Raw genomic sequence first — 26,104 nt, 5'->3', positions numbered from 1 at the left:
GAGCAAAATTTTAAAAAAAGACATACATAAACATATAAAATAAAATTTTAAAAAAGACATACATATACATATATGTATATCTTTTCTTATATAGCATGCATATATATATATATATATATATATATGTCTTTTCATATATAGCTCTGCCTTTGCATCTTTAGGAAATTCTTCCCTACCATGGAGGTCATAGATATTTACTTATAAAAATTTTAAAGTTTTGCTTTTCACTTATTGTTAATTTGTTTAGCGTTTATTTTTGGTTATGGTATGAGATAGGGACCTACTGTTTTCTCCTATAGGTATCTAATTATTCCAGTGTCACTTATTGAATGATCCTTCTTTTTCTGTTAGCAGTTGCTACATCACATCTATCATGTGCTAGATATCTACATGTGCTTGGGTCTGTTTCTAAGGCATTTGTTTTATTGATCTGTCTGTGCCTGCATCAATTTTGATGTCTGGTAGGGTGAGCTCCCCTATCATTGCTGGTATTCTTCAGGAGTGTCCTGGCCATTCTTGGCCTTATATAAATTTTACATGGAATTCAATTTTAAATATATATATATAATACATATGGAAGTTAATTTTTTAAATCCTGTTGGACTTTTAATTGAAATTGCATTGCATTTATGAATTAATTTAAATATACCTAATTAATTGCAAAACAGAAATGTTTGAGTGCTTAAAAGAATAAATTACTAGGTTTTTACAAACATTGTTTGTCAAGAACAGCCAATTCCCCAAGGGTTCTGAATACTCACGGTTTTAGTATATTAAGTGAAGAAAAGCATACCATTTAAAATGTTCATTCATATGTTGGGGTAATTCAGAAAATTAAGTATTTAAGCATCTTTCATTTTTCATTATGCTTGCTAATTTCTTCATCAAGTATTTATTGATTGCTTGTTTTATGTAGGACCTTCTGCTATCGAATATAACAGTGGTTCGAAAATCGCAACAGCCAGTGGTAGAGCAAATGTTCTTATTTTTGTAGTTCATTATGTATGACATAAATCACACTTCTTAGGTGTACTTCTGTTGATGTTGGAGGAAAATATTCCCCATGTTTGCTGTGTGTCATGTGTCAGATAGCCTACCCTTTTCAAATTTGCCTCAAAAAGTCCACCTAGTGTTCAGAAATAATGAAATGTTCACTCTTTTTCATCTAATCAGGCTGGACTAATTATTTGCTAAAATTCATTTTTGTCTTTTTCTAGAGACTTGCAGCCAATACAGGAAGCAAACAACGTAGTCGCCTCTCTGTTATGGCTCAGTACCTCTGCAATGTTCGACACATCTTTACAATTCCAGGACGAGCTTTTGTCCCCAAACCAGAGGTAAGTTTCTGCTTATTTGTTGTAGTATATCAGAATTAGGACATTTGTTCCCCTGAGGATGTGTCATAGGAAATAACCTCTAGGATCTAACCTTTGTTTCTGTGCAAACTGACACTGTACTTTACTTCTCCTGAGTAAGAACCACAAAAATCATAATATGAATGGCTAGTTCTTATTATAATTGTTCTCCTTAGGTAGGGTGACTAAATGTTTAGGTTCATGCATGTTACTCTGGTGGCAGTATCATTCATCATCATCATCGTGATGATGTTACTCTTAAAGTATCCCCATATGGAAGATAAGTTACACGGTCATCCAATATTTCAGGAAAGAAAGAAAATCCTTCTGTGATTTCTGTTAGAGACATCTAACTAAAGCTACATCAAACATGATTTACTTACACTTTTTTGGGAAACCTTATTATGGTCGTGTTATTTGTGGTAAATCATCTGTGGATAAAACAGTTGGATATTGAACTAGGCTTTGACTATTATATATTAGTTATTGGAGTAAGTGCTAGTTACAGAAACAGTTTCTCTGCCAAATATTAAAATTAAAGAAAACTGGTGTCTATTTTAGCAAAACCACTGCTTGTTGAGTTACTACACGATGTGTACTATTAAAAACCCATCTTTTTCTTCAGTGAATGTATATTGAGCATTTACTGCTTGAAAATGGGTTGGGTAGCAAGGGGAGTCAACGGGGATATAAGCCTAATCCGTTACAGAGTCTGCCTTCAGGGAGTTCACAGCCTCATGAGGAATAGAAATTTCTCACTGGTCCCTAAAACTCTCAAATACAAAGTCTTACAGAGTTTCCCTTACATCATGTATCCTTCATAAATAAAAAGAGATAGCATGGAAAAAATGCATTATTTGACTATAGATTTAGATATAAATTCTAGATTTAGAATAGGGACCGTAACCAATAGTGTTAGATCTACTTGTCTGTCTTGAAGCACGCCTGAGCGATCTCCATGCTCTTTGCTGCCACCGTCATACTTCCTTTGCCATTTGGCCAGTTAGCTGAGCGTTCGGGTGACAGGAAGTCAGGCCATCTTCTGCTTACATAACAGACATAATTGTCAGCTTTTTCTAAATCGAGTTCAGGGAGTTTGCTATCAGTTCCACCTCCCTTCAGCATCTCAGATTTCAGAGACATTGTGAATGACTTCTCCCAGAATAATTAGATCCAAGACAGAATCTGATGACTGGAGATATCTTATAGGTTATCTTCAAATTTAAAACATTTGTGCTTTCAGGGACTTTCTCTCCCATTATAATGGGGAAAAAAAAAAAAAAAAACCAGTGACCATGTAGCTTGCTTTCTTCTTGTCATGCACATGTGTGTTCATATAACATTTTAAATAGTGTAAGACTCGTTATGTCAAAAACCAAGATCCTTACTCATAGGCCTCTACAGTTATGGTTATTACCATTATCCAGAATCTCCAGGCTATTTAAATTTTACTAACGGGTTCTTAGGCTAGATATTAGAAAATTTTTAGTGGAAGCTTTCTAACTCTGTTTTAGTTACCTAGTTGAGATCATTTGATGGTGTTTCAAAGTTATTATCCACTTTATCTTTGATTTAGGGGTAAGGTACATATGTAGTTTATCAATTAAAATTTATCTTCTCTGGGATTAAGGCCCCAAGAAAATATTTATTATTTGGAAAAAAGCTAGCTATGTCCTTGATTCCTTTTTTTATCTAGGGATGTTTACATTTTGGCAAATGAAACATTTTCATAGCAATTTACTTCACATTTTTTATTATGTTGTAACTATTACATACAGGAGATTTATTTGTAATCCAGGAAAGCACTTATCAAGGACTTATAGGTGTACACCACCATACCCAACTAATTTTTGTATTTATTCATGGAGACAGGATTTTGCCATATTGGCCAGGCTGGTCTTGAACTCATGGCCTCAAGTGATCTGCCCGCTTCAGCCTCCCAAAGTGCTGGGATTACAGGCTAAAATTTAGTTCTAAAAGAATTCTCTGCTGCTCTGAAGTAGTTTTACCATATTAGGGCAAAGCAGAAATGTTCTGAGGAAAGCCAGAAAATATTTTGCTGACAGTTACATTGAGCAAATGTTTTAAAAATTCATTTTCTCAAATAAGAAAGAGGAGGAATTTTTACAGAGATGATAAAATAATTCAAGGCTAGTACTCTAAACCTTCTGCATGCAGGAAGAGAAAGTCCTAGACGCACATAATTGCAACACAAGGTAAGATAAGCTAAGTGCTAAAAATAGAGGTTGGGCAGATTCCTGGGTGGTTGAGAGAGGGAGATTAATGCCCAGAAGAAATTTACTAACATTCATTACTTACTCTCAGTCAAAACTCCAAGAATCAGATATAGAGAATTTCCTTTGCGATACAGTGAGGGGCTTAACTTACAACCACTTTTGGGACTTTTTCCTGTGAGAATCTGCTATCCCTTCTGTTTCTCAATCTTTCAACTAGCTCAATCCAGCTTTAATGGCAGAACTTTCACTTCCATTGAACTATCACAATCCTGTTCTGACTAGTTGAACTGAATTACTGCTGAACTTCACTCTTACTAAGCTCTCCAGTGTAGTTCCCAAAATTTGAACCCAATTACTTTCTGTCTACAAAACAGACAACCTCTGAGGTTCTTAAAATTAGGCTAATTAATTGGTCTACTTTAGTGTCTCTTAAACTACTAGAGTCTGTAGTATGTAGCTTTTAAGTTAGATTTTTTTTTTAATTTTGTGTTTCCATTTCACTGTTAATGAAATTATTTTACATTTATAAGACAGAATGTCTTGTGCAATGCAAATTCAGAACCAAAATTGTTTTCATGAGAGAATACAACCTGTTAAGTTTCTCAAGCTAGCTTCTCTACTGGCCTCTGTAGATCCCTGAGAATCCACATATTTCTGGGGTTCCATGCTTAATCTTTTTTTTCAGCTAGTCTGCGCATTTCTCAAGTTTGGGAAATACTGAGCTATTCGCTAGCTCCTCAAAATTCTGTCTTTTTTTTTTTTTTTTTTTTTTTTATGAATTATGGTGATAGGCCTCATAATCTAACACAGTTCCTAAGGAGTGGACAGGCTTTTTAGTTCTCAACACTATTCTTTTTTTTTTTTTTTTTTTTTTTTTTTGAGACGGAGTCACTCTGTCGCGCAGGCTGGAGTGCAGTAGCATGATCTCGGCTCACCGCAACCTCCACCTTCTGGGTTCAAGTGATTCTCCTGCCTCAGCCTTCCAAGTAGCTGGGATTACAGGCGCCCACCACCACACCCGGCTAATTTTTGTATTTTTAGTAGAGACGAGGTTTCACCATGTTGGCCAAGCTGGTCTCAGACTCCTGACCTCAGGTAATCCACCCGCCTCAGCCTCCCAAAGTGCTGGGATTATAGGCGTGAGCCACCATGCCCAGCCAGTTCTCAACACTATTCTCTACTCTGACCTAGTAGAAAAAATCATTTAGTTATATTATGTAACAGGTTCTTTTTTATTGACACTAATAGAGGCAGTAGACTTCCAAGTAAGCTAAACCTACTGGAATTCCAGTACTGCTAGTTTTTTTTTTTTTTTTTTTGAGACGAAGTCTCACGCTGTTGCCCAGGCTGGAGTGCAGTGGCGCGATCTCGGCTCACTGCAAGCTCCACCTCCCGGGTTCCCGCCATTCTCCTGCCTCAGCCTCCTGAGTAGCTGGGACTACAGGCGCCCGCCACCGCGCCCGGCTAATTTTTTGTATTTTTTTTAGTAGAGACGGGGTTTCACTGTGGTCTCGATCTCCTGACCTTGTGATCCGCCCGCCTCAGCCTTCCAAAGTGCTGGGGTTACAGGCTTGAGCCACCGCGTCCGGCCCAGTACTGCTAGTTTTGAGAACTTGGTCAGATTAATAGGCTGAGTTTACTACATCCAGATCTGGCCAATAATACTGCCCTTGAAGGACATTCATGAGGAATAGAAATAATCAATGCAGAGTGCCTGATACGAGTATCTCGCAGTAAATGCTGCCAGTCAAAGTAGTTGTTATTGTTATGATATAAACAAATATTTATGGACTAAGTTGTAGTATTCTGATATAATAGTAGGGATTATAATTTTTAAGCTATACACAGAATTTATATTTAATTTTACCTATTTGGAAGTATGGTATATAGAACAAGTTACCCTCAAACATGGTACAAGTTTAAAGCATAAATAGTGTCCATTAAATTATAGATGAATTAGTGATATATCCATGATGTATAAAGAAAAGATTGGAACTTGAGGCATCCACTCTTGACCTTTGAAGAGCAATTTAAAGGCTTCCAACCCTGCGTATTCACAGCTATTGAGGCCTTGACCTCTGTGGGAGATTGTCTTGAGTTTGGTGGGTGGATGGGTCCAGAGAAGAGACAACTGTTTTTCATGCTTTTGTGTTTTTTGAAATCTGATATCAAGGATCTTATTTCTGCTGTATATTTACCTTGTTTTCAAGAATCATCGTTTTGGTATAAGATCAGAACACTAGTATTTTCCTTCTTAACTAAGACTCTTCTATCTTTGGTCTGTATTCTCTTCCTAGAATCAGATTGAGATGGAATTTTCATAAAGGCGATGTATTGAAAAGGGCCCTCAGGAGAAGGGGCATGAGGGTAGCGGGAAAGAGCAGGGGAAGAGCTAAGAAAGAATATTGCTCCTCCTGGAGACCAGCTTCAGCCTGGCACCACGGCGGGAGAAGGAACTGTGTAGCACAAATTGCCCCACGTGTCTGTGTTCCCCTGAGGCAAGGGACCAGCTTATTGGAACCTGTGCCAGCCAGTCTTTGCAGGGAGCAGTGGGGCAGTCACTTCCCAGTAGAGGCAGCTCCATCTCTGGGAGCCATTAGCACCCATCAGTGCCAGCAGCTGGGGGATGGCTGCCCTGGCCCAGTGGAAGGAGCTTGGCCAAGACACAGCATCCTGTCCAGCTTCCTACCAGTAGACAAAGCTGTAAGATTACTCACATGGCCACCTCTCTGCCTCGGTTGCTTGGAAGTTCTAAACTATGTTTCATGTTTAATTGCTTTAGCATGCTTCAACCAGGAACATTGAGTAGCATTTTTCTTCTCTTCTTTTTGTTTGTAACTTTAGTCTTTCATCTTTATCAGTTGTTTTAATACTTATTATAACTGCAATTTTATTATAAGTTGCCTCAAATTCTTTTTTAAAGCCCTGGAGTCCAAAATAAAAATAAATATAAACCAAAAGCCATTTTTATAATTAGAGCAGTACCAGAGTCATCCTCCTTAAAAATCAGGTGAAATATGTGTTGAATAGAGATAAGAGTATTTGCTCTTAAAATTTTAATTCAGTACTAGGCATGCTTTCATAAACTGCTCAAGAATCAAGTAAACGGTAAGTATTCTAAATCCAAGGAAGGAGAAAGCAAAATTGCATTTTTGCATACTTTTGCATACATACTTTTATGTATGTATAAAATGCAATGAAATTAATACAAAAGCTACTGGAGATAATGATAATGATGTGACAGTGTTCTGCAGAATTGTAGGCTAGGCTAAAAATCCTCAAACGTCAAGTTGGTATTTGCCAAAGTAATGTAGCTGACAATATCGTGATGAAAGACATATGAGAAAACATTGTCCACGTCCAAAACTGAACTTCTATCTAACTACCCTAGGCCTGCCTTCCCCCTGCCTCATATTCACTATGCTGACTAATGACGTCATCCAGCGAGGTCATCCAAGCCTAAACCTTGGAGGTCATCTTAAGCACCACTTCCCCAGACCTTTACAACTGCTGACCCTCGCAACTAGGCAGTCGTTAACCAGTTTCTGACATTACCTAAATTGCTCCCAAACCCATCCCAATTTTATACCCAATTCTTCCGACTTAATTTAAGTCTGTCATTTTTGTCAGAATTGCTAGATGAATTCTTCAGTCATACGTACAGATACAGATATACACATGCTCCATAGGTTAAAAAAATTAAGTATGATATTTTTGGTCTTCTGAGTTTTGTTTTGGTAACTTTTGATCAAAGAAAAATGAATAAGTATATGCAGTAAATTAGACTATGATTTCTCAAACTCAGAGCTGTTGACACTTGGGGCCAGATAATTCTTTGTTGCCAGAGTTTGTCCTGTGCGTTGTAAGATACTTAACAGCATCCCTGGCCTCTTCCTACTAGATTCCAGTAGCACTACCTCAATTGAGACAACCAAAAATGTGTCCTGGCATTGCCAAATGTCCCCTGCAGGCTAAACTCACCCCAGAGGAAGCCGCTCGATTAGACAAAGAACGATCGAGTAGCACTAGTCATATGCTTTCTGTGCACCAACTGCTTTCTGTGTGTCATCTCATTTAATCCCCACAAGAACTCTATGGATAGGTGCCATTCTTATTATCATTTTCACATGAGCAAACCAAGACCTTAGTTAAGTAATGCGTACTGTGTAACCATGCACCCACACCAGGGCTTGCACCCAGGTGGTTTGACTCCAGAATCTGGTTCCCTCAGGTTGGAGCCATCTCCCTCTACTTGCTCGTTATGTGACCTTGGGCAAGTTAGGGAACTTACGTCATCTCTGTCTCCCTCAGTGTCCTGTAAGATCATGAGAATAGTTCCTGCCTGGTAGAGTCGTTAGGTTTAAACCAGTAGACAAAGGATTTAGACCAGGACTGGCATGTGTTAGGAAGCACTTGCCATGACATGTCACTGAGAATGCAGAGGTAAAAAGGACACCTCACCTCCCAGTCTAGTTGGAGATGCAATCATGTAAACTCATAATTTCATAATTTCTTAAATAGAGCATTTTTACACAGTACGCATTACTTAAGTCTTGGTGTGCTCATGTGAGCTATTGTGAGGATTAAATGAGAGCATTTATTAAATTCATAATTTGTTTAAAAGAACATTTTCTGAGAACACAGATGCGGGTTTGAACTTCTAGGCTGTCAGGATTGAGTTTACAGGAGAGGTCCCCTGTGAATCCTGAAGGGTGAGCAGGAGCTTTGGTAGCAAGAGAGTGAGGCTGGGAGGAGTGCAGGTGGAGAAATGAACGCAGCAGGATAGGAATTCCTGTAGGAATGGAGAGACTCCACATCATTTATGGCATGATTGCCACTTCCAAACAATACATTGGGCCATTATTTCATATAAAATGGCTGATTTTTTGAGAGTTTGAAACATTCCTGTTTCTACTTAGGAAAAAAATATCCCAGAGCTAAATAAAAATTATTTTTTGAAGTATATATAGAATGATACAGCAGATACAAAGAGAACTTTTACTGTAGGACTAAAGGCTACATAGACTATATAAACCCAACCACATTAAGCAAAGTGAGAGAACTACTAATGGGGTCAAAGCAGTTCTATCACATTAATTTACATGAAAACCTTCTTTGTGTCAGAATTCTTTTTAATATGACACTTGTGTATAAAATAACATTTTGACCACTCAAAAGGAGTACATACTTTAAACAATCATTTAACCTTCTGCAAAATGATTCCCTTCCTAATTCCCATATGTGATAATACTTTTTCGTTTTAGCGATTTCATTAATAGCTACTGACATTGTTGCAGAAGAGAATGTCCACCCAGTAAAATAGGCATAAGATATGTTAGTCTACTTCTGTTTGCACAAATGAAAGTTATTTACTTGCATAAAAGATATTCTTCCCACTTCCTGAGTTATTCATGTACAAAGAAATAGTCTTTTTTCCCCTTTACCATTGAATCATTGACAATGACTAAGCTTCAATTAACAAATAAATTGTTAGTAACAGTGGTGTGCAATGTTTCCTTCGCACCTACTGAAAACTCAGTTTTTATTTTCTTGCTAAAATATTTGAATCACACATCATAATTTATATTTTAAAAGCATTCTTTATTTAAAATATATCTTGACATTCATTAATTGAAACAGCTCATTTATAAGAAGACATTTTTGTTAGCATGAATGAAATTTGAGAGAAAAAGTGACAACGACAACTTAAAAGTAACTTTTATAATCCAAATACTAATAAATGAGAGGGGAAGTGGGATGATAGTAAATCCAGAATGTTATAGGATAAATGAACTTAATCTGTGGAGAGTACTCTTGCTAGAAGCAGAAGAAGGGAGTTCTTGAACATTTTGAAACAAACTTTTGTTGTTATCACTTAGCTTGTACTTAATGCTTTAAGAGTCCTAGAGATTTTAGTTTGGTTTGGCTTTGCTTTACTGTGGTAGCATTTACCAATTTCTTCAGTTCTGCCTAATCTTGGTTTGCATGTAATATTGTCAGCTCTTATAAATATATGTAGATGGTTTTCTAAAATGAAAAAGAAACGGGCTGGTCACAGGAGGTGGAGGCTTGGGATGGATGGTTTTGGCAGCATCTGAATGGAATAGGCAGCTCTTGTATTCCTAATGTACTTTCGCACACTGTAGCTTTAAAACAGAAGCAAGTTGCTGTGTTGTCGCCAACCAGATAGCAAAGTGGAGAATACTCTTGGTTCACACCAGGGCAAGGTACTTTTTATACTTGGCAGTTTAGTTCTTTTATAAAATCCAATTCGAAAGCTGTATCAGCAAATTATCTTAAAAAAGAAAAAGAGCTATCAATTAATTGCCTTATGAATGTAATCAGAACCTCTTTCAATTACAAATCTTTAAGTAAAACATGGAAACAATAATGGAAAAAATAAAGAACTCTTCAGACAGATATAATTGTATATGATAGTTTTATTGGCATTTTAAACTACCTTGTAGTTGTTAAAGTATTTTACATTCTACTTTCTTTGTAGGGAAAGTTAAGCATAATTCTGATTTTTTAAAATCTAAAAGTCCCATTTGGCACCCAAAAATCCCATTTCATATGTATCACTCAGTTATTTACACATAATCCTTCAGATTGTGTGTTGAATTGTTCTCGAGCTGTGTGTTAGAGATAGGCTGCTGCGTGGGTGGGTCGAGCCAAGCTTCTGGATTCCTTTTTATACAAGAGGTGCAGAAAATCATGCCAGAGATGAACAACAGCATTGCTGAAATGAATCCGATATAGATAGCTCCTCCAGGTTCGTGTTTGTTGCTTTCTGGAACTGTCAGATCCAGAAAGTTTGCGATGATCTCCTTTGTGTACCACACTGTCGGGATTAAACTAGAGATTCCTGCAGACATGAAACAGACTCCTCCAGCAAAGGAAGCATGGCTTTTGGTTTCTCTGTCCCCTCCTAAGCGAGTACATTTCATTCCTACTGTGGAAGTGCAGATCCCCAAAGCAGACAGAACACACGCCAGGACCATGGTGGCTCTCGCAGCCTGCACGTGGATGGGGAGGGACAGAATGGAGCGTTTCAGGGCACAGCTGAACATCCCGGTGCTGTACCACGTACAGTCCATCCAGAGCCCGTGCAACTGCACAATGGCTGTTATGATGTTGGAGCCCACATCCACATTCACCTTCCAGTTGGGCAGCAGGGTGGCTGTGAGCACTCCAGAGACCCCAGATAAGGCCAGGATGAAAGCAAGGAGCTGGAGTCCTGCTGAGGCCATGATGTTACTGTTTAGTCTGTCCTCTTAGAAAATCCTGATGCTTAACGATGCTGGCTGTCGTATCTATTTCTGTGCAGTGGAGAACCAAATAACAAAGCCTAAGGAAAGAAGACAAAACTAGGATTGAGGGAAAGAAAGTGTAAGTAAACAAAAGGCTTCTCTTTAGAGTAGGAGCCAAGAACACACCTCAGTACCCCCCTTCTCCAGCCCCCAAGCAGATGAGGATGCTGTAGGCCGGAGGAGAAAAGCTCCCACTGGGCCTTGAAGACTGGTCTGAGTGACATGCATGGGTGGTGTTGATACAGGGCATAAAGAAAGCAGTTGCCCACTTAATTCTTTTTAAAACTCAACATATGCTGAAACTGTAAAGTGGACATGTACCTTGTTAGGAGATTTAGGCATTTGATCTGATAAAGAATTTTAATAGCATTATAGGTTTTTCAAATGATTTTATTTTTAATGAAAAGAGTAGGTAATAAGAAAATAAATTAAGGCCACCTTTTAAAGATGGTTTATAAATACATTTTAGAAAAGTATTTAAGAAATGGCTTTCATAAACAGATCTTTATGACACACCCACAGAGCCAGGCACATAGCCCAAGTGAACCATTTGAGGAGGAAGGAAAGCAGCAGAAAGAAGTCTAAGTCTCTGGCATGGTTATCCCTAAGTTCTAGCTAATACTGTTTGCAAAATCCTGACTGAAGTTAGTACTTGTTTTACTTCAGGAACCTGGTACTCAAAACAATTAAGCCACTGTTTTTTGTATATAAGAACGTGAGGTCCTTTCTAACTGGGACTAGAATCATTTCCTGGCCAAAATGAAGCCGGCTATTCTAAACAATTCAGAAGTAGTGATGGCAGATCTCAAAAATACATACCAGAAATAACCACACCGTTAGTTGTATGTGAAAGGATACCCAAAATAATTTAACCCTTTATTTTCTTTGTTTATTTTTAAGAGCAAGGAAAAAACTACACCTACTTTGTGGCTTGGCTATGTTTTAAGAAACAAAGACTTCCGATTCCATCTTTCTATTCCTGTTCCCCCATCTAGCCCATTTGGCACTGCTTACTGCCTTCTTTGAGAAAAATGTAATGGTTTCTGAAATACTGCAGTACTGACTTTTGTTGTTGTTCTGAATTAATTTTGAATGATATGATGAAGTGGCTGTATCGTGATTCATAGGTATTTCACAAAAGGCAATACAGGCTCTTGAGTCAAAAACACCTGGGCCAGTTCTTAGCTTTATACCTCTCTGTGCCTCAGTATTCTCTTCTGGAAAATGGGAAGGATTGGAATACTTCTTTCATAGGGTTAAATAAGTTAATGCATTTTAAGGGCTTTGAACAATATTTAAGCCACAGAAAGTTCTCAGTAGTTTAAAATTGACATCATTATTAGTATTTGTATTTCTTGTGTATTGTGACATTTGATGTTTAAAATTATTTGGATCTTTTCCCTTTTTCTCATCCTTCCTTGGGCTGATTTATTTTCATAGAATCTTAGAGCTGAAAGAAACCTCAGACAGACAATCTCAAGCATCCTCGTTTTTCAGATCAGGATGTTCAGCTAGGATATCACCCCATGCTGTACAGTCTTCAGCAGCCAACCTGCAGTGTTCAGATCTCTCTCCACCCCTCCTACTCACGGGATCATCCCGCATCGTTTCCCCCATTTACCGCAACACTTCCTGCTAAAATCTACCCCCCCATGTGTTTCCTGTGGGAACCAGGGAAAACACTACATCTGGAGGCAAAAAGCACCGTTAACTGTCTATTTCACCCACTCCCCTCCCCACCAGGGAAAAAAAGGACTGTAGAGGAAGTTAATAGGGCAAATGGCTCAGCTTCAGATGACTCAGCAAGGAGATTGATGCCTGGCTTTGGTTAAATATTTGAAATAGTACTAATCCATTGCCTATTTAAATTTAAAGTACAAACTTTGCATAGCTACAAACATTGATTCTCTAAGACGTTAGATCCTAGACTATCTGGATTGTGCTGTTCTGTTTTTGTTCATAATCTGAAAATGTAAATCTTACCATTTTAGAAAAGAATTTCCCTGGGATTTTAAGTTCTTAAGAGTCAGACTTATCTGTAAACATCAGTGTGCTTAGGATTCGCCTGGTATCATTCAGTTAGTTTCTTTTCTGTTTTCCAAACTTAGACCAAAATAGAACAAAGTTAAAGTTTCTAGAAAAAAATGAAGCACATATTTACAGTTTTATAATAGCTGTTTTCAAGTTTAGGTTTTAGCATTTCGGACTCTAGCCAGCTTGCTAAATTACTGCCTCCGGACCATTTTCACCTTAGGGATTCTTCAAGTGTGGGGTTGCTGTAACATTTTCTAACAGCATCTGCTTGCTCACTGTTCTGTCTCCCTCTCTCTTTCTTTCTACTTTGAATGAATAACCTTTGTATGTTGTCAATCTATGTTCAGCTTACCAATTATAATCCTTTTCTTCCCATTAACCAGTACATTTTATAACTTTCAGTATATTTCAGATGTGAAGACAGTTTGTTCATCATAATTAACAAGTACTGGCAGTGATCAATTACAGACAGCCAAAATCAGTGTAAACAATATGACATCGCATTTAATTAGCATAGTGCTTACTTACTGTTGAATATTAGATTCAAATGCTTTTTTTCTTCATAGAGAACTTAGGTAGAAAGAATTTGTTCTCCAAATGAAGGTCACTTTCTGCTCATACAAATATACTGGCATTTTGGCTATGCTGCAATTTACCCTCCAGCCACAAGCATAATACCATTTGCGGCCTGTTCTCTCAAAATTTCTATCTCATAGAGAATAAAGACACACTTTGTTCCAGCGGCTGTGGTAGTGGTAGAGAAATACTGTGAAGGCAAGCAGAAGCAGAGGGGAGGGGTCGCGTGTAAAAACTTACATGATCTACAGTGAAAACTCTCTCATGGTCCCAAAACACAGTGCACACAGAACAGAACCAAGCACGTTCAGTTTTTGAACTATTTGCCAATAGAAAGTCTGTTGTAGATTTCACTAAAATGTAGTCAGCTTTCCAGACAAGATTTATTTATATCAAAAATAATATTTAAAAGCAGATTTACAACTTATAATTCAAACTAAATAATACTGAAATACCTAGTCTTAGATCTCTAAGCCTTAAGACATGTTTTATTTACCATACCTTTCGTCAGTAGCTTTCACTGTCTTAACTCCTTCGGTCAGTTGTCTTCAAATTAACCTCAGTTAGTTATGGTGAAGAAAAACCATATACGTGAGGCTTATTTCAGAAATTCTGGATATGTTTATAAAGCTCCAATAAGTTAACTTGAAAAAAGCAAATAAAGGACAACGTAGAAATCTGAGAAGTAAAAACTGCTGATGGTGTTAGAAGATAAATACCAGGTTCTCCATCTCATTTTTTGAGATGTGGGAGAATTAAGAAAGGAGAGGCGGGGAAGGGAGGAAGTTGTTGTTACAGCAGGATTTGTTGAAACCTGAAAGCTAAAAATGCTTTTGTGTCGCTGTACAGAGGAGGAATTATTTGGGTACTCACAAAAAGGCCTTCTTTTCTTTTAATACTATGTTTTAGTCACATAGTTATAATTTATTTTTGAAATTTTCTCTATGTTGAAAGATATAATGTATTATTTTATGTCCTCCATTCAAGAATGTGGTCTGAAATATTTTTAACTATGTCATGCTTTACAAATGAGAGTTGAGACTCCCTTTTTTCCCTGGTATTCTTGACTTGTCTGGAACCTGAATTCACAAAATTGTTAACTTTCAAAAATCATTCAGAAGAAAGTTTTTTAAAATATGTATTTGTTTTCAATAAAAGAAAAAAGAAAACCCAGCAACAACTTTTGACTAGAATCTGATCACTGACCCTACAGGTATTTGTGTGTGTGTGGTGCCCTGAGTTTTCTTGTTATTCCTTCCACTTAGAAAGATCTGTGGAGTATAACTATAGAGATTCAGGAAATGTTATGAATAAATTACCCAAAGTGATGTAATGAGACACAGCAGATAAGACGGTGATCAGATACTGAGGTTGTAGCCCATGAATAATGGTACAGATGGATTTCACTGCCATCCTTTTGGGTTCTCATTTTTTTCTTCCTCAGTAAGTCTTATTCTACAAGCTATAAATTCATAGCCATTATACAGAAAGAAGATAATTTGATTATTGGATTTTTAAATTTAACAACTGTTAATCACCATGTTAGACTTTAATCATTTTTTTAAAAGTAGTAAATAAACAAACACGTGTTTCAGTTATCTGGATTTTTTGTTTTTGTTTGTTTTAATCCTAAGTTTGACATTTAGCAAGATACTGTTTTCCTCTTTTCTAAATCTAACATCTGTGGGTTTGCTTTTTAGCCATAGTGTTGCTTACATGTTAAGTCTTACCTCTCTAAGTCGTTATAAGCTTTATGTGTACTGGCTTTGTTCTTTTATTTTATTTCATGGGAAATACAAACAATTCAGTGCATAAATAAATACTGGAAGAAGTTGAGTTGAATTGCAGACACTAGTAGTCACAGCAGTGTCATTAGTACTGCATCAGAAGAAACCTCACCAGGGCCCTCCAGCATCCTGGCTTGTTTTGCTAGTCACCATGGTTGTTAGTGCAGACATAAGCTTTGTGAGGCTGACTGACGGCAGGTGGAGGGACCCAGCTGCTCCCCACTCCAACCTCTAGCATAAGGAAGCTCGCTGAAGGATAAATGGGTTCAGCATGCTTTAATGTACATTTCTATTCTCAAAACATTTTGATTATTTTTTTGCCTTGATGCAAACAATAATCCTATAAAATATTAATTGCCTGCTTTAGAAGGAAAAACTGAAATGGAAGCAACTTTCATTAGCTATAGACCTTTAATGAAGGCAGAATTTCTTATATAAAAAAGGAGCTAGGAAAGTAGAAGTGTAAATAGAAATGTAGTCTTTATCAACATTCCTATCTACTTCTGATGTGGACATTAAAGGAATATTAATCTTTTAAGTCCAGAGACTCTCCTAGATGAGTCTTATGACCCCTCATCTTAAATCTCTTGCCCGGCCCTCTCCCCTGAACTCCCAAGTTGTGTTTCTGTCTGCTGACTTGGCGTCACTGATGGATAGCTCCGACCTGTCGTGGCACAAAACTGAACTCCTGACCATCCCCAAACTGTTCTCCCCACGGTTTTCCCGTGTTCATTAGTGGCAAATCCTTCTTTCCATTTGGCCAGCCGGAGATCTTAAAAGTCATCCCCGATTCCATACCCAACATCCCTTCAGTCAACAAGTTGTTTTGTTTCTGACTTCAGACTAGAACAAGAACCTTCCACCTCCGAGCCCCTCTTCTGCTTCCACTGTAGCACAAGACCTCTGAGGTAGAAGGTCAGCCCTACAGGGCAAGGACCTCTCTCTGTTTTGTTCATCGCTGATTCCCCTGCGCCAGGAGCAGTGCCTGGTACATAGTAGGGATACAGTAAATATTTGCTCAATGAATGAATTCAGAAACTGACTTTAAGTATATAATGTTAAACTATAAATTGCACTTGAATGTTTAAAAATATTTTATTTCTAAACAAGACTAGAATTTTAAGTAATTTTGGAACTCTAGTTTGTCATCTTGCTAATAATAATATCTACCATTTATAACCTGCTTTCCATATGCCAGGTACTGCTTAATGTGCTATAATACTTAATTCTCAAAACAAACCTATGAGATAAGAGGAATTTTATAGATAAGAAAACTGGCCAGGCGCAGTGGCTCATGCCTGTAATCCCAACACTTTGGGAGGCTGAGGCAGGCGGATCACCTGAGGTCAGGAATTCAAGAACAGCCTGGCCAACATGGTGAAACCTTGTCTCTACTAAAAATACAAAAATTAGCCAGGCATGGTGGCACACGCCAGTAGCCCCAGCTATTCAGGAGGCCGAAGCAAGAGAATCGCTTGAACCCAGCAGATGGAAGTTGCAGTGAGCCAAGTCATGTTATAGCATTCCAACCTGGGCGACAGAGCGAGACTCTGTCTCAAAAAAAAAAAAAAAAAAAAGGAAAAGAAAACTAAGCTGCAGAGAAGTAACTTTTGACTAAGGCTGTAAAATGAGTAAATTGCAGGAATGGGGTTGAGGCCCAATACAGCGATTTTTGAAACCTTGACATACTACATAGCACTGCCCCACCTCTAATTAGAAAAGAATGTATTTGCAAGTCCTACCTCTCTATGGTAGTTTATAAGCTATGGAAACAAATTAACCCAGAAATCTCTGTAGCTTTACATATCAGCGTTTACATCTCAGTTCCTGCAGAGTCCGCTGTGGGTTGAGTGATTGCAGTCCATCTTTCTTCTTTAGAATGTTTTCATTTATCTTTAAGCAGAAATTACTTTAGCTTCTCTTAGTGTGTGGTATTGCTCAGTGATGTTAATCTGGATGTTCAGGCAGGCTTTTATTGTCTTTCTGAAAGAGTCAGTAATTTAACTGAGTATTTTGGAAATAACAATACCACACCTTCCTGTAGAGCTTAACAGTTTATAAAGCATTGCACTCCATCGTCTCATCACTGGATCCCAGTAACAGGCTTGTGAGAGAGACCTTTACCCTAATCGAAGACCTGGAGATTGTGGTTGAGGGGAAACACTTTGGTGGCTGACATTTTCTTCAAGAAAGAGTTTGAAGGCCACCAGTAGAGGCAGTGGGAACCATCAGTGTTTTTTCGTGGTGGAATTTGTGGTTTACAGAGCACTTGGCTATGGTGTGGAGGATTTAAAGAGATCAAAATTGGAGACGGACGGACTCTGGGAGGCTGTGGTAATGGGAGCGATTAAATAGAACTAACTAGATGAGCAGAGAGATTGCATAGGAAATGAATTCAAGATAAAGGGTGTTCATAAATTCTGCAAATATAATTAAATATATATATAATGTAGTCAAGGACATCTTCAGTCTGTAAAAAGAACCCAAAATTTCCTGTCTACATTTTGAAAACAAATTTATAGAAGGGGCTTTAGGCTTGTATTGGTTTCAGTGGACAAATTACAGAAAAATCTAACAGTAGACTAAACTATAAGGACTCATTGTTTGGAAGTCAATAATGTTCAAGGTTAGTTCTGCAGTTTAAAACTCTTCTTAAGGATTCCAGCTCATTCCGTTTTTTTGTTCCTTCAAACTGAACTTTTCTTGACTGTGTGAAAGTTGATGATACAAATTAGGTCATTCTTGTCTTACCCAACTAAATCAGAGTCAAGGGGCCAGGAGAAAAAAGCACTCAGGGCACATAGCACCATAGAACCTGCTCCAAAATTTACACTTTCTATAAGCCTAGCTGCTGAAACAGCCTGCTGTAACACCAAGAGCAGTTTTACCGTAGCTGCTGGGACTACCTACTGTGACTCTAAGACTGGTTTTACCTGCTGTCATCACTCACCAATCAGAGCTTGCCCACACCCAAAAGCTTCTCTAGTGCCAATAAGCTTTCTTTCAAAACAACACATAACATTTCTCTAATAACTCCCAACCTTCCCTTTGTTCTTTGGACACTCCAAAGACCACCTGGTCTGTGTGTAGGCCCTGAATTACAATTCTTGCTTCCCAAATAAAACACTGAATTTGGAGATTTGTCTCTATATTTTATTTTTACTTCAACAGCTATGAGATGGCTGCCTCAGCTGACCCTTTTATCAAGAAGCACCGTATTCTACGGCCAGGCGTGGTGGCTCACGCTCATAATCCCAACACTGGGAGGCCAAGGCAGGTGGATCACTTGAGGCCAGAAGTTTGAGACCAGCCTGGCCAACATGGTGAACCCCATCTCTACTAAAAATACAAAAATTGGCCGGGCGTAGTGCCACCCGCCTGTAATCCCGGCTACTCGGGAGGAGGTGGAGGTTGCAGTGAGCCAAGATCACGCCACTGCGCTCCAGCCTGGACAACAGAGTGAGACTCTATCTCAAAAAAAAAAAGAAAAGAAAAGAAAAAAAAGGCAGCAAAGTATTCTAGAGTTCTCTTCCCGTCTCCCACCCCCACCCCAGACTTTGCTTCAATGTCTCAGTTTCCAGAACAGTCTCATTTGGTCATTCTTAACTGTGAGCGAGACTGGGGAAGTTTGTGTCTGGCTTTTCATCCTCCCTGGTGAGCTGTACCCAGCAGGGACTCAGGCTGGCTTTGGGGGTATCACAGGGCTCTAGCTGCACTTCTGGCCTCCAGGATTTGAGTTGACTGTGTGATACTTTCCCAAGCAACTGGGATTGTTCCCCAAACCTGTGATTCTCACTTCTGCCCACACAAGGGCTTTGGAAAAGCCCCAGGAGGCTCAGGCTCAACCCAGTGGCTCTTATTTTTCTGGGATGGAGCCCCATCCTTGTGTTTTTCAAATGCTGTCCACTTAATTCTAATGAGAAATTGGGGTTCTGAATTTTAAAAACAACGTTGTGATGGTTAATACGGAGTGTCAACTTGATTGGATTGAAGGATACAAAGTATTGATCTTAGGTGTGTCTGTGAGGATGCTGCCAAAGGAGATCCACATTTGAGTCAGTGGGCTGGGGAAGGCAGACCCACCTTCAGTCTGGGTGGGCACCATCTAATCAGCTGCCGGTTCAGCTAGAATATAAGTGGGCAGAAGAATGTGAAAAGAGAGTCTGGCTTAGTCCCCCAGCCCACATCTTTCTCCTGTGCTGGACGCTTCCTGCCCTCAAACATCGGACTCCAAGTTCTTCAGTTTTGGAACTCGGACTGGTTCTCCTTGCTTCTCAGCCTATAGATGGCCTATTGTGGGACCTTGTGATCGAGTGAGTTAATACTTAATAAAGTCTTCTTTATATGTAATTCCATTAGTTCCGTCCCTCTAGAGAACCCTGACTAATACAAATGTTTTTTCTTGTTTGCTTTCCATTCAACCTTGAAAATAATGACAGTTCAGAGTAAGATAAAATAGTTACCTGTTCCAGCCCCACAGATTTAAAGTGATTTGACCTAATCCTAAAATAATGTTTTTCTCCTGGCCCAGCCTTAGGAAATTAACAGTATCAGCTATGAATATACGAATGTACTGACCAAGCATCTTCAGTGTGATGTCTAGTCCGTTTGACAATTATGGTTTGTTATGAATTACTATATTTGTATGCATGTTTTATTTCTCAGTCTTTTAATAATATTAATAGCTTTACCAAGTACCGTCTGAGTTTGTTTAGATTGCAAGCCTCTCTGAGGTCCTGGCTTCGCTCTGAGGGACTGGAGTTGCTCAGGACCTGCAGCGCTAGGGTCCAGACCCTGGCAGTTGCCAATGTGCTGCCACACCCATGGCCGGGCTGGGCAGCCTCGAAGCTGCCTCAGGCAACTCCTGCCACATCCACAAACCAAGCGGGAGCACAGCCCAGGACAGAAACACAGGACACCTCCAGATGCTGCTGCTTCACAGACACCAAGGTCATGGCTTGTGGAAAAGGCCTGGTTTTAGGAAGGTCTTTTCCCTCTGATCATCTGGGAACTCCAGATTAAATATAACAGAAAATCTTTATACAACAATTGTCAATTCTTATTCCATTTTGGGCTTTCTTGAGGATACACGTGCATCTCCCTGAAATTGTTTAATCTCTTAGAACCAAGAGACACTGACTCATCTTGTTGTTATTACTAATAGGTATAATTTACATACATACATATGTCCATTTACATAATTTACACAGTAAAAAAACTCTTCATCCCCCTCACCACATTTCTTAGTCTTATTTCTCATTGTGATCTGCGTTCCCTGTCACTCTCTTGGCCTCAATTCTTCCTACCACATCTGCTCTGAGAGGAAACACTGTGTGACTGCTTAAAATCTGTTCTTTTTTTATGATCTCAAGAAGAAGGAGAAAAAAACAAAGATCTGTAGGAAGAAAAAAGGGTGAGGACAGAACTTCTGCAGAAATAAATATTGTTACAATAACGCAAATTGTAAACTTTAGGATAGGTACTGACTGTGTAGTTATCTTTATTGAACCAGTTGGTTTGAAATACTTAGAATGCTGTCAGCTTTAAGGTTTTACAGTGGAAATTCTTTCCTTAAATTGGCTTTGGGACGTGGATCACAGGTAGAGTAAACCAATTCTGGGAAATTTGATCTACATTCACATTTGTCAGTATTTTCTTTTTCTATGACATGCATAATTATCATATCATAGGCATCAGTGACTTGCTGCCTCTACCTGGGATTCTTCTTACCTGGGAAACTTGTAACCTCGAGACCTGCGATGTCCTAAAGTGGACTGTCATTAGCTTGGGGGAGGTACTTGAAGAGCAGGCAGACCCTGGAGGGTGGGGAAACCAAGCATCCAGAGGCACTCATCTTGCTCTGTTGTTTTACCCAACACTGAAGTGACTCTCCCAAGCCCCTGTCCTCCTGTGTTCCATCTTGTGGTGCCTATAGCCTGCAAGATGCCATACGCTTCCTGTTCCCAACTACCCAGGTCTGCTCGTGATCATCCCACTTTGAACTTTGAATCCTTCTTATATGTTGTTCTTTAAAGTCTTATTGATTATTCCCTGTGGTCTTTTTTTCCTTTTTTTCACTAGCCCTTCTGTTGTCTTAAGTTATGGCTGTGTCTTGGCTGATTACGTAGTAACTTCCTCATCATTTTTCCTCTCCCCTATCTCGTCCTCTAATGGTCTTGAACACCATGAGCGTGTTGAATGAAGACCCTTTCGTAGACAGTGACCAGTGTTGTTTCTGCGTCTGTGCATGTGGTCGTGACTTAGCTTTTGGGCATATGATAATCATCAGGAACTGAGTTGTACATTCTTCAGTGTCATCTGTATATCATGTTGATTACAGTTCTCAGTTGTAATATCTAATATCTAAGATTTAAGGTTTAATATCTCCTTAGCCCAGGTCCCTTGTGAGTTCCAAGTGCTGCTCTGAGCTGATAACCCGTCATGTCCTAGACACCCTGGCCTGGAAACTAGGACATCAGCTTCGGGCCTGTTATGGCTAAAGCTGCTAACACTGAGAAACAGTCTTAGTTTGTTACAGTGTTGACGTATAGGGTTAGAAAGGCAAATATTTAAATTCATTTTAAATCCTTTCATTTGAAATTTTAGTAGGTCATTTTGGTATACTGATAGACTGAGTTTGGAAAAGGGCTGGCAGCATTGAACTAGAATATTTTAAGTACTTCTAATGCCTTTGTACTGATTTCTTTTTTGTAATCAAACCCATTAACAGGCTTAAAACTCAAGGAAGAAAAAATAATAGTTGTAATTTTAAATAAGCATTCAATTATAAGTAAAAAGCATTTTTGTATTCGTTACCATAGTTACCAAGCAGTTTTCCTATAGTTCTAGAAAAAATGGGCACCATCATTCAGAGTAATTCTGAAAGGTGCCTTTGGGGGAAAGGGAGAGGAAGGGGTGGTACAGGAGAGGTCCTCGCCGTCCCAGAAGCAGGAGACATAACTGGAAGAGCTTTGTTGACACTGAGTTTACAGACTCTCCCACTAAATAGTAACTGCATTTCTGAGGGGAGTGCTGTTGTAGCTGGGACGTGATGTAAGCCAGCTTAGCAGGGTACTGGAATTGTATTCAAACTTTAGAAGTCGACTGCTATAGTTTACATGGAGTACTGCTATATTTGTTTAGGATTTTAAAACCCAAGTGAAAGTTAGACATTTCCTGTATTTACAAATATCAACTATATCTCAAAGGAATGAAATCAGGCAAATAAAGATGATGCCAAAATTAAAAATATAAAGAAGCTGGAAGTGGCAGTTTCTGTACTGGAAGGAGAGTTCATCTCTTTGTATTTGTGCTTTTGGTCTTAATAATTTTTAAGCCTTATGTAGAGTTTTGATAATACTTCATGGCTTTAGGCCTAGGCAGGGATTAGATTTTATCTCAGATTTTGCTAAGAGTATTTTTTCTGGAGACTAGCAGGCTGCTAGTAAGAATTGCTAGAATTGGGCTCTGTGTCACTGGGAGAACTGGAGTTGAAGGGTTACAGGAGATGAGTCCTGGATGATGGGAGGCAGGGATGAGGGCACCAGGGAGCTCCAGGGATGAAAGGGGAATGGAGAGTCCAGTGAGAGAAGGCTGTTAAGGTGTAGAGAGTGGTCAGACACATGCCTGACAGTTGGGGCCACTTCTCTCTACAAATCAGGAGGAGGCAAGGTAGGCAGGATAGTGCAGAGTTTGTGAGAAGGAACCTGACATCTGAAGTCAATGGAACTGCGGCTTGCACTCCGCCATTCATAGATCAGGTCTTGGTCTTCTTTTTCCTTCCCCAGAACTGCCCTGAGCTGAAACCACCTTTCTTCTCTCCCTATAGCTGTACCCCCACCCCACCTAAACCCTGCGTCCACTCCACAGCCCCTCATCTTCTTCAGTCCCTCTTTCCCTGATGACCACAGACCTCTCCAAGCTAGACAGACACTGTTCCATGGTGTGTTTTGTTAAGGTCTAAGGGAAGTCCTGTAGGAAGAGGTAGTTGTTATTAAACTTGAGGAAACAGATGAAACAACATATAGCACACAATTCAACACACTTACTAAAATGTATTAAGAGCATTTGGCATCTTAGTGAAGTCACTGCTCGTAACTACTGTTCCACACAATTCAACACACTTATTAAAATGTATTAAGAACGTTTGGCATCTAAGTGAAGTCACTGTTCATAACGACTGTTCAACCATAGAATCTTCACAAGAACAGCCTGGTGGACTTCACCAGAAGGCTGATGGATGTTGTGGGTGGGCATTTGGGGTGTGGAAAGGCTGCTTGGCACGTTCTCAGCCTGCGTCAGCCCACACCGCCCCTTACCACCAAAGCCTTCTATTTCCCATTCCATCCAGTAGGAGCAGCTGTAGCTGACCTGAAACCTTCGGGGACAGGGTCATTGATTGTTTCAATAGGTAGGTGCAAGGTCTCGGGGGTCCGGGTCCCAGATAACACAGCTAAGGCACCACAGGCTCCTCCCACAGCACATCAGGATGCGTGAGGCTCAGCACAGCTTATTTTCACTTTCTTGTCCATAAAGTCTCGCATCATATTCAGTTGTTTTCCTTCTACCCTAAAATAAACACAACCAGAAAAGCCACTCTCCGATCTTCATCTTTTTAAGGAATTATGTGGCCACAAGGATCTTTAGAAGCAAGTCCTCTTAAGAGAAAATGACAACCCCTGTGGGATTTCCACAATAGAGTTCCTTTGGAAAAGCAGTGGTGCAGCCCACACCTCCTAAATTGCCCTACTCTTTTTGCCTTTTGTTGAGTCTGTGTGAGATCCTCATTAACAAGTTTAACAATTCCTGGACACTGAGGCTTTTGTCAATTATGACGAGACTTCCCATTTCCTAGACCGTGGTCTCCGTCAGCATTTTTGTGTGTGTCGTTACTGTTTTGACTCCATTTCCCTCTGTCTTTAAATGTTTTTCCTTTGGTATTTGAATGTGTCCTTGTGAATTACCATGAGTCCATTTTTGGAACAAATCAGGGTGTAAATCTCTTATCAGTTATGCCTGAAAAGTTGTATCTCCTGACAATTAAAGAAGCTCCACAGCTGGCAGTAGTTTAAACACTATCAAACAGTGACTTTTTTTTATGGTTTCCATTTTCAATTTCAGTCCTGCCTGTGCCTTTCGGGGCATTTAAAGTTGCTACTAGAAAGTTCTGTGGCTTTTCAGACTACAGCTGATTAATCAGTGTCTACCGAAAATAAGTGGTGTCTCTGTCTGAGAAGTTTAGCACTGAGTGGTCCCTGGGGGCCTGTCTGCCCTCTCTCCGTGTCTTGAAGCTGCTGCTGCAGCCTCTTTTTTTACTCATTCAAAAACTAAAATATTCTAATGCCACCTGTTATCTGCTGACTGACTTGAATGATTTGGATTGATTTTTAAGCCATTGTGAAACTGCGTTTTAAAATTAAGTGACCATCAAGCACAGGTCTGGTGGATGTCATTAGAGAACAGGTGCAGCCAGCTGATTTCTCCATGTCATTTGCAAATCCAGAATGTACCATCTTCCATGCCTAGAGATGACACTGAAGTTCATGGAAGAGTCGGTTTATGAAAACAGGCTGTTGACAGCCCATCCTCCTGTTTAACAAGGATGAGCTGATTGATCACGCTATGCCACATATCATGCCACAGAATGATAATATGTTTGCTTACAATGAAGGTGGACGTGGGCGTGGTGCACTTCACTCCCATGATACAGCCCAAGATAGAGCAGCCGTTCAAGCTGGTGGAAAAAGTGGTTCAGAATGTATTTCAGTTCCGAAGGAAATACTGCCATCGAGGGCTCGGGTAAGAATGCCTTTTCTTCTCTTCAGTCGTAGTCTTCTTTATAAAATCCTTAGGCACTTTTTAAGAGTAAGAACCTTGTTTGCTCTATTGGTAAAGCTCTGAGTATTACACTGAGTTCAGTCCTGTGACGGACAAGACTTCACTGTCACTGAGGAGAGAGCAAAGACTTGCTAGACCTCAGGTGGCCGTCACAGGGTGGCTTTACCATACACACAGCCTGGAATTGGGGACTGCACAGCTCACAGTGGCTGTGTACTAGGGAGCTGGTGGTTCCCCAGTGAGGACTCGAGACAGATAATAATGGGTTTTTTAAGTGCTTGCTTTCTTCCGAGTTGCCCTGTCTCTTCTTTGAGGACATACTTGAGAACTAGGAAGCAAATGTGACTTCTGAGCAGCCAAAATCATCGCGAAGTCCTCACGAAAGCACATTTCCATCTCACAGAAAGCGGCTGCTCCCAAGAGGCTCACAGGAACCACTGGGAAAAGCCAACAGGGCGCGGTGGTCTAGAGGCCGCCCACCTTGATGGGCTCTGAAGGACCACAGCTATGTTGCAGATCCAGAAAGAGCCAAGAAGCTGTTTAGTCAGGCCCAGTGATGGTCTGCTTAAGAAGGCAGGAAAGCGTGTGTTTGTCAAAGATTTCCGTCTCTGATCATCTATCCATATTCAGCTGTTGAAAGGGGCTCAGCCGGAGAGGCACATATTTCTCAGTTTCTAAAACCTCCTCACATGGCTTCATTGTAATTCTCTCCTTCACAGGGTCTGAAGTGTCCCTTCAGCACATGAAATGACAGCAGATTATTTTAGGGGCCGGCTGGGCATCAGCTCCTAAGAGCGCTGCAGCCCACAAAGCCCATTGCCGAGGATACCAGATGGCAGAAGTTAGAGCATCAGCCTGCCACTTGTGGCCTCTAATTAAGCCAGGATTCCCACCTTACCAGCTAGTTCCTGCTTCTCTAGCAGAGACTTGAGGTGCAGAGCTGGTGACAGAGATGCCACTGGCCAGCC

General features: G+C 39.7%; 2 protein-coding genes across 2 annotated transcripts in view; one reads left to right on the top strand and one right to left on the bottom strand.

Annotated features, from left to right (window-relative positions):
* Positions 1 to 26,104, top strand: part of LOC105478721 (transcription factor B1, mitochondrial) — a 58,700-nt gene that overhangs the window by 26,757 nt on the left and 5,839 nt on the right. The window contains exons 5-6 of the mRNA XM_011736304.3: positions 1,218 to 1,337; positions 24,970 to 25,097. Of these exons, the coding sequence (XP_011734606.2) occupies positions 1,218 to 1,337; positions 24,970 to 25,097 (248 nt within the window). The remainder of the gene's footprint in view (positions 1 to 1,217; positions 1,338 to 24,969; positions 25,098 to 26,104) is intronic.
* On the bottom strand, positions 10,015 to 14,172 carry LOC105478720 (claudin 20). The gene is made up of 2 exons (XM_011736301.3): positions 14,014 to 14,172; positions 10,015 to 10,940 (listed from the first exon to the last, which is right to left on the bottom strand). Exon 2 carries the CDS (start codon positions 10,840 to 10,842, stop codon positions 10,183 to 10,185), a length of 660 nt encoding a protein of 219 aa, XP_011734603.1. The 5' UTR covers positions 10,843 to 10,940; positions 14,014 to 14,172; the 3' UTR covers positions 10,015 to 10,182.

Source organism: Macaca nemestrina, chromosome 5 (genome assembly GCF_043159975.1).
Source record: "Macaca nemestrina isolate mMacNem1 chromosome 5, mMacNem.hap1, whole genome shotgun sequence".
In the NCBI taxonomy this organism is placed as follows: domain Eukaryota; kingdom Metazoa; phylum Chordata; class Mammalia; order Primates; family Cercopithecidae; genus Macaca; species Macaca nemestrina.
This window is presented reverse-complemented; position numbering and strand designations above follow the sequence as displayed.

Bases quoted from the DNA above. Each gene is read 5' to 3' on its own strand.
- LOC105478720 (XM_011736301.3), bottom strand. From the start codon at position 10,842: ATGGCCTCAGCAGGACTCCAGCTCCTTGCTTTCATCCTGGCCTTATCT.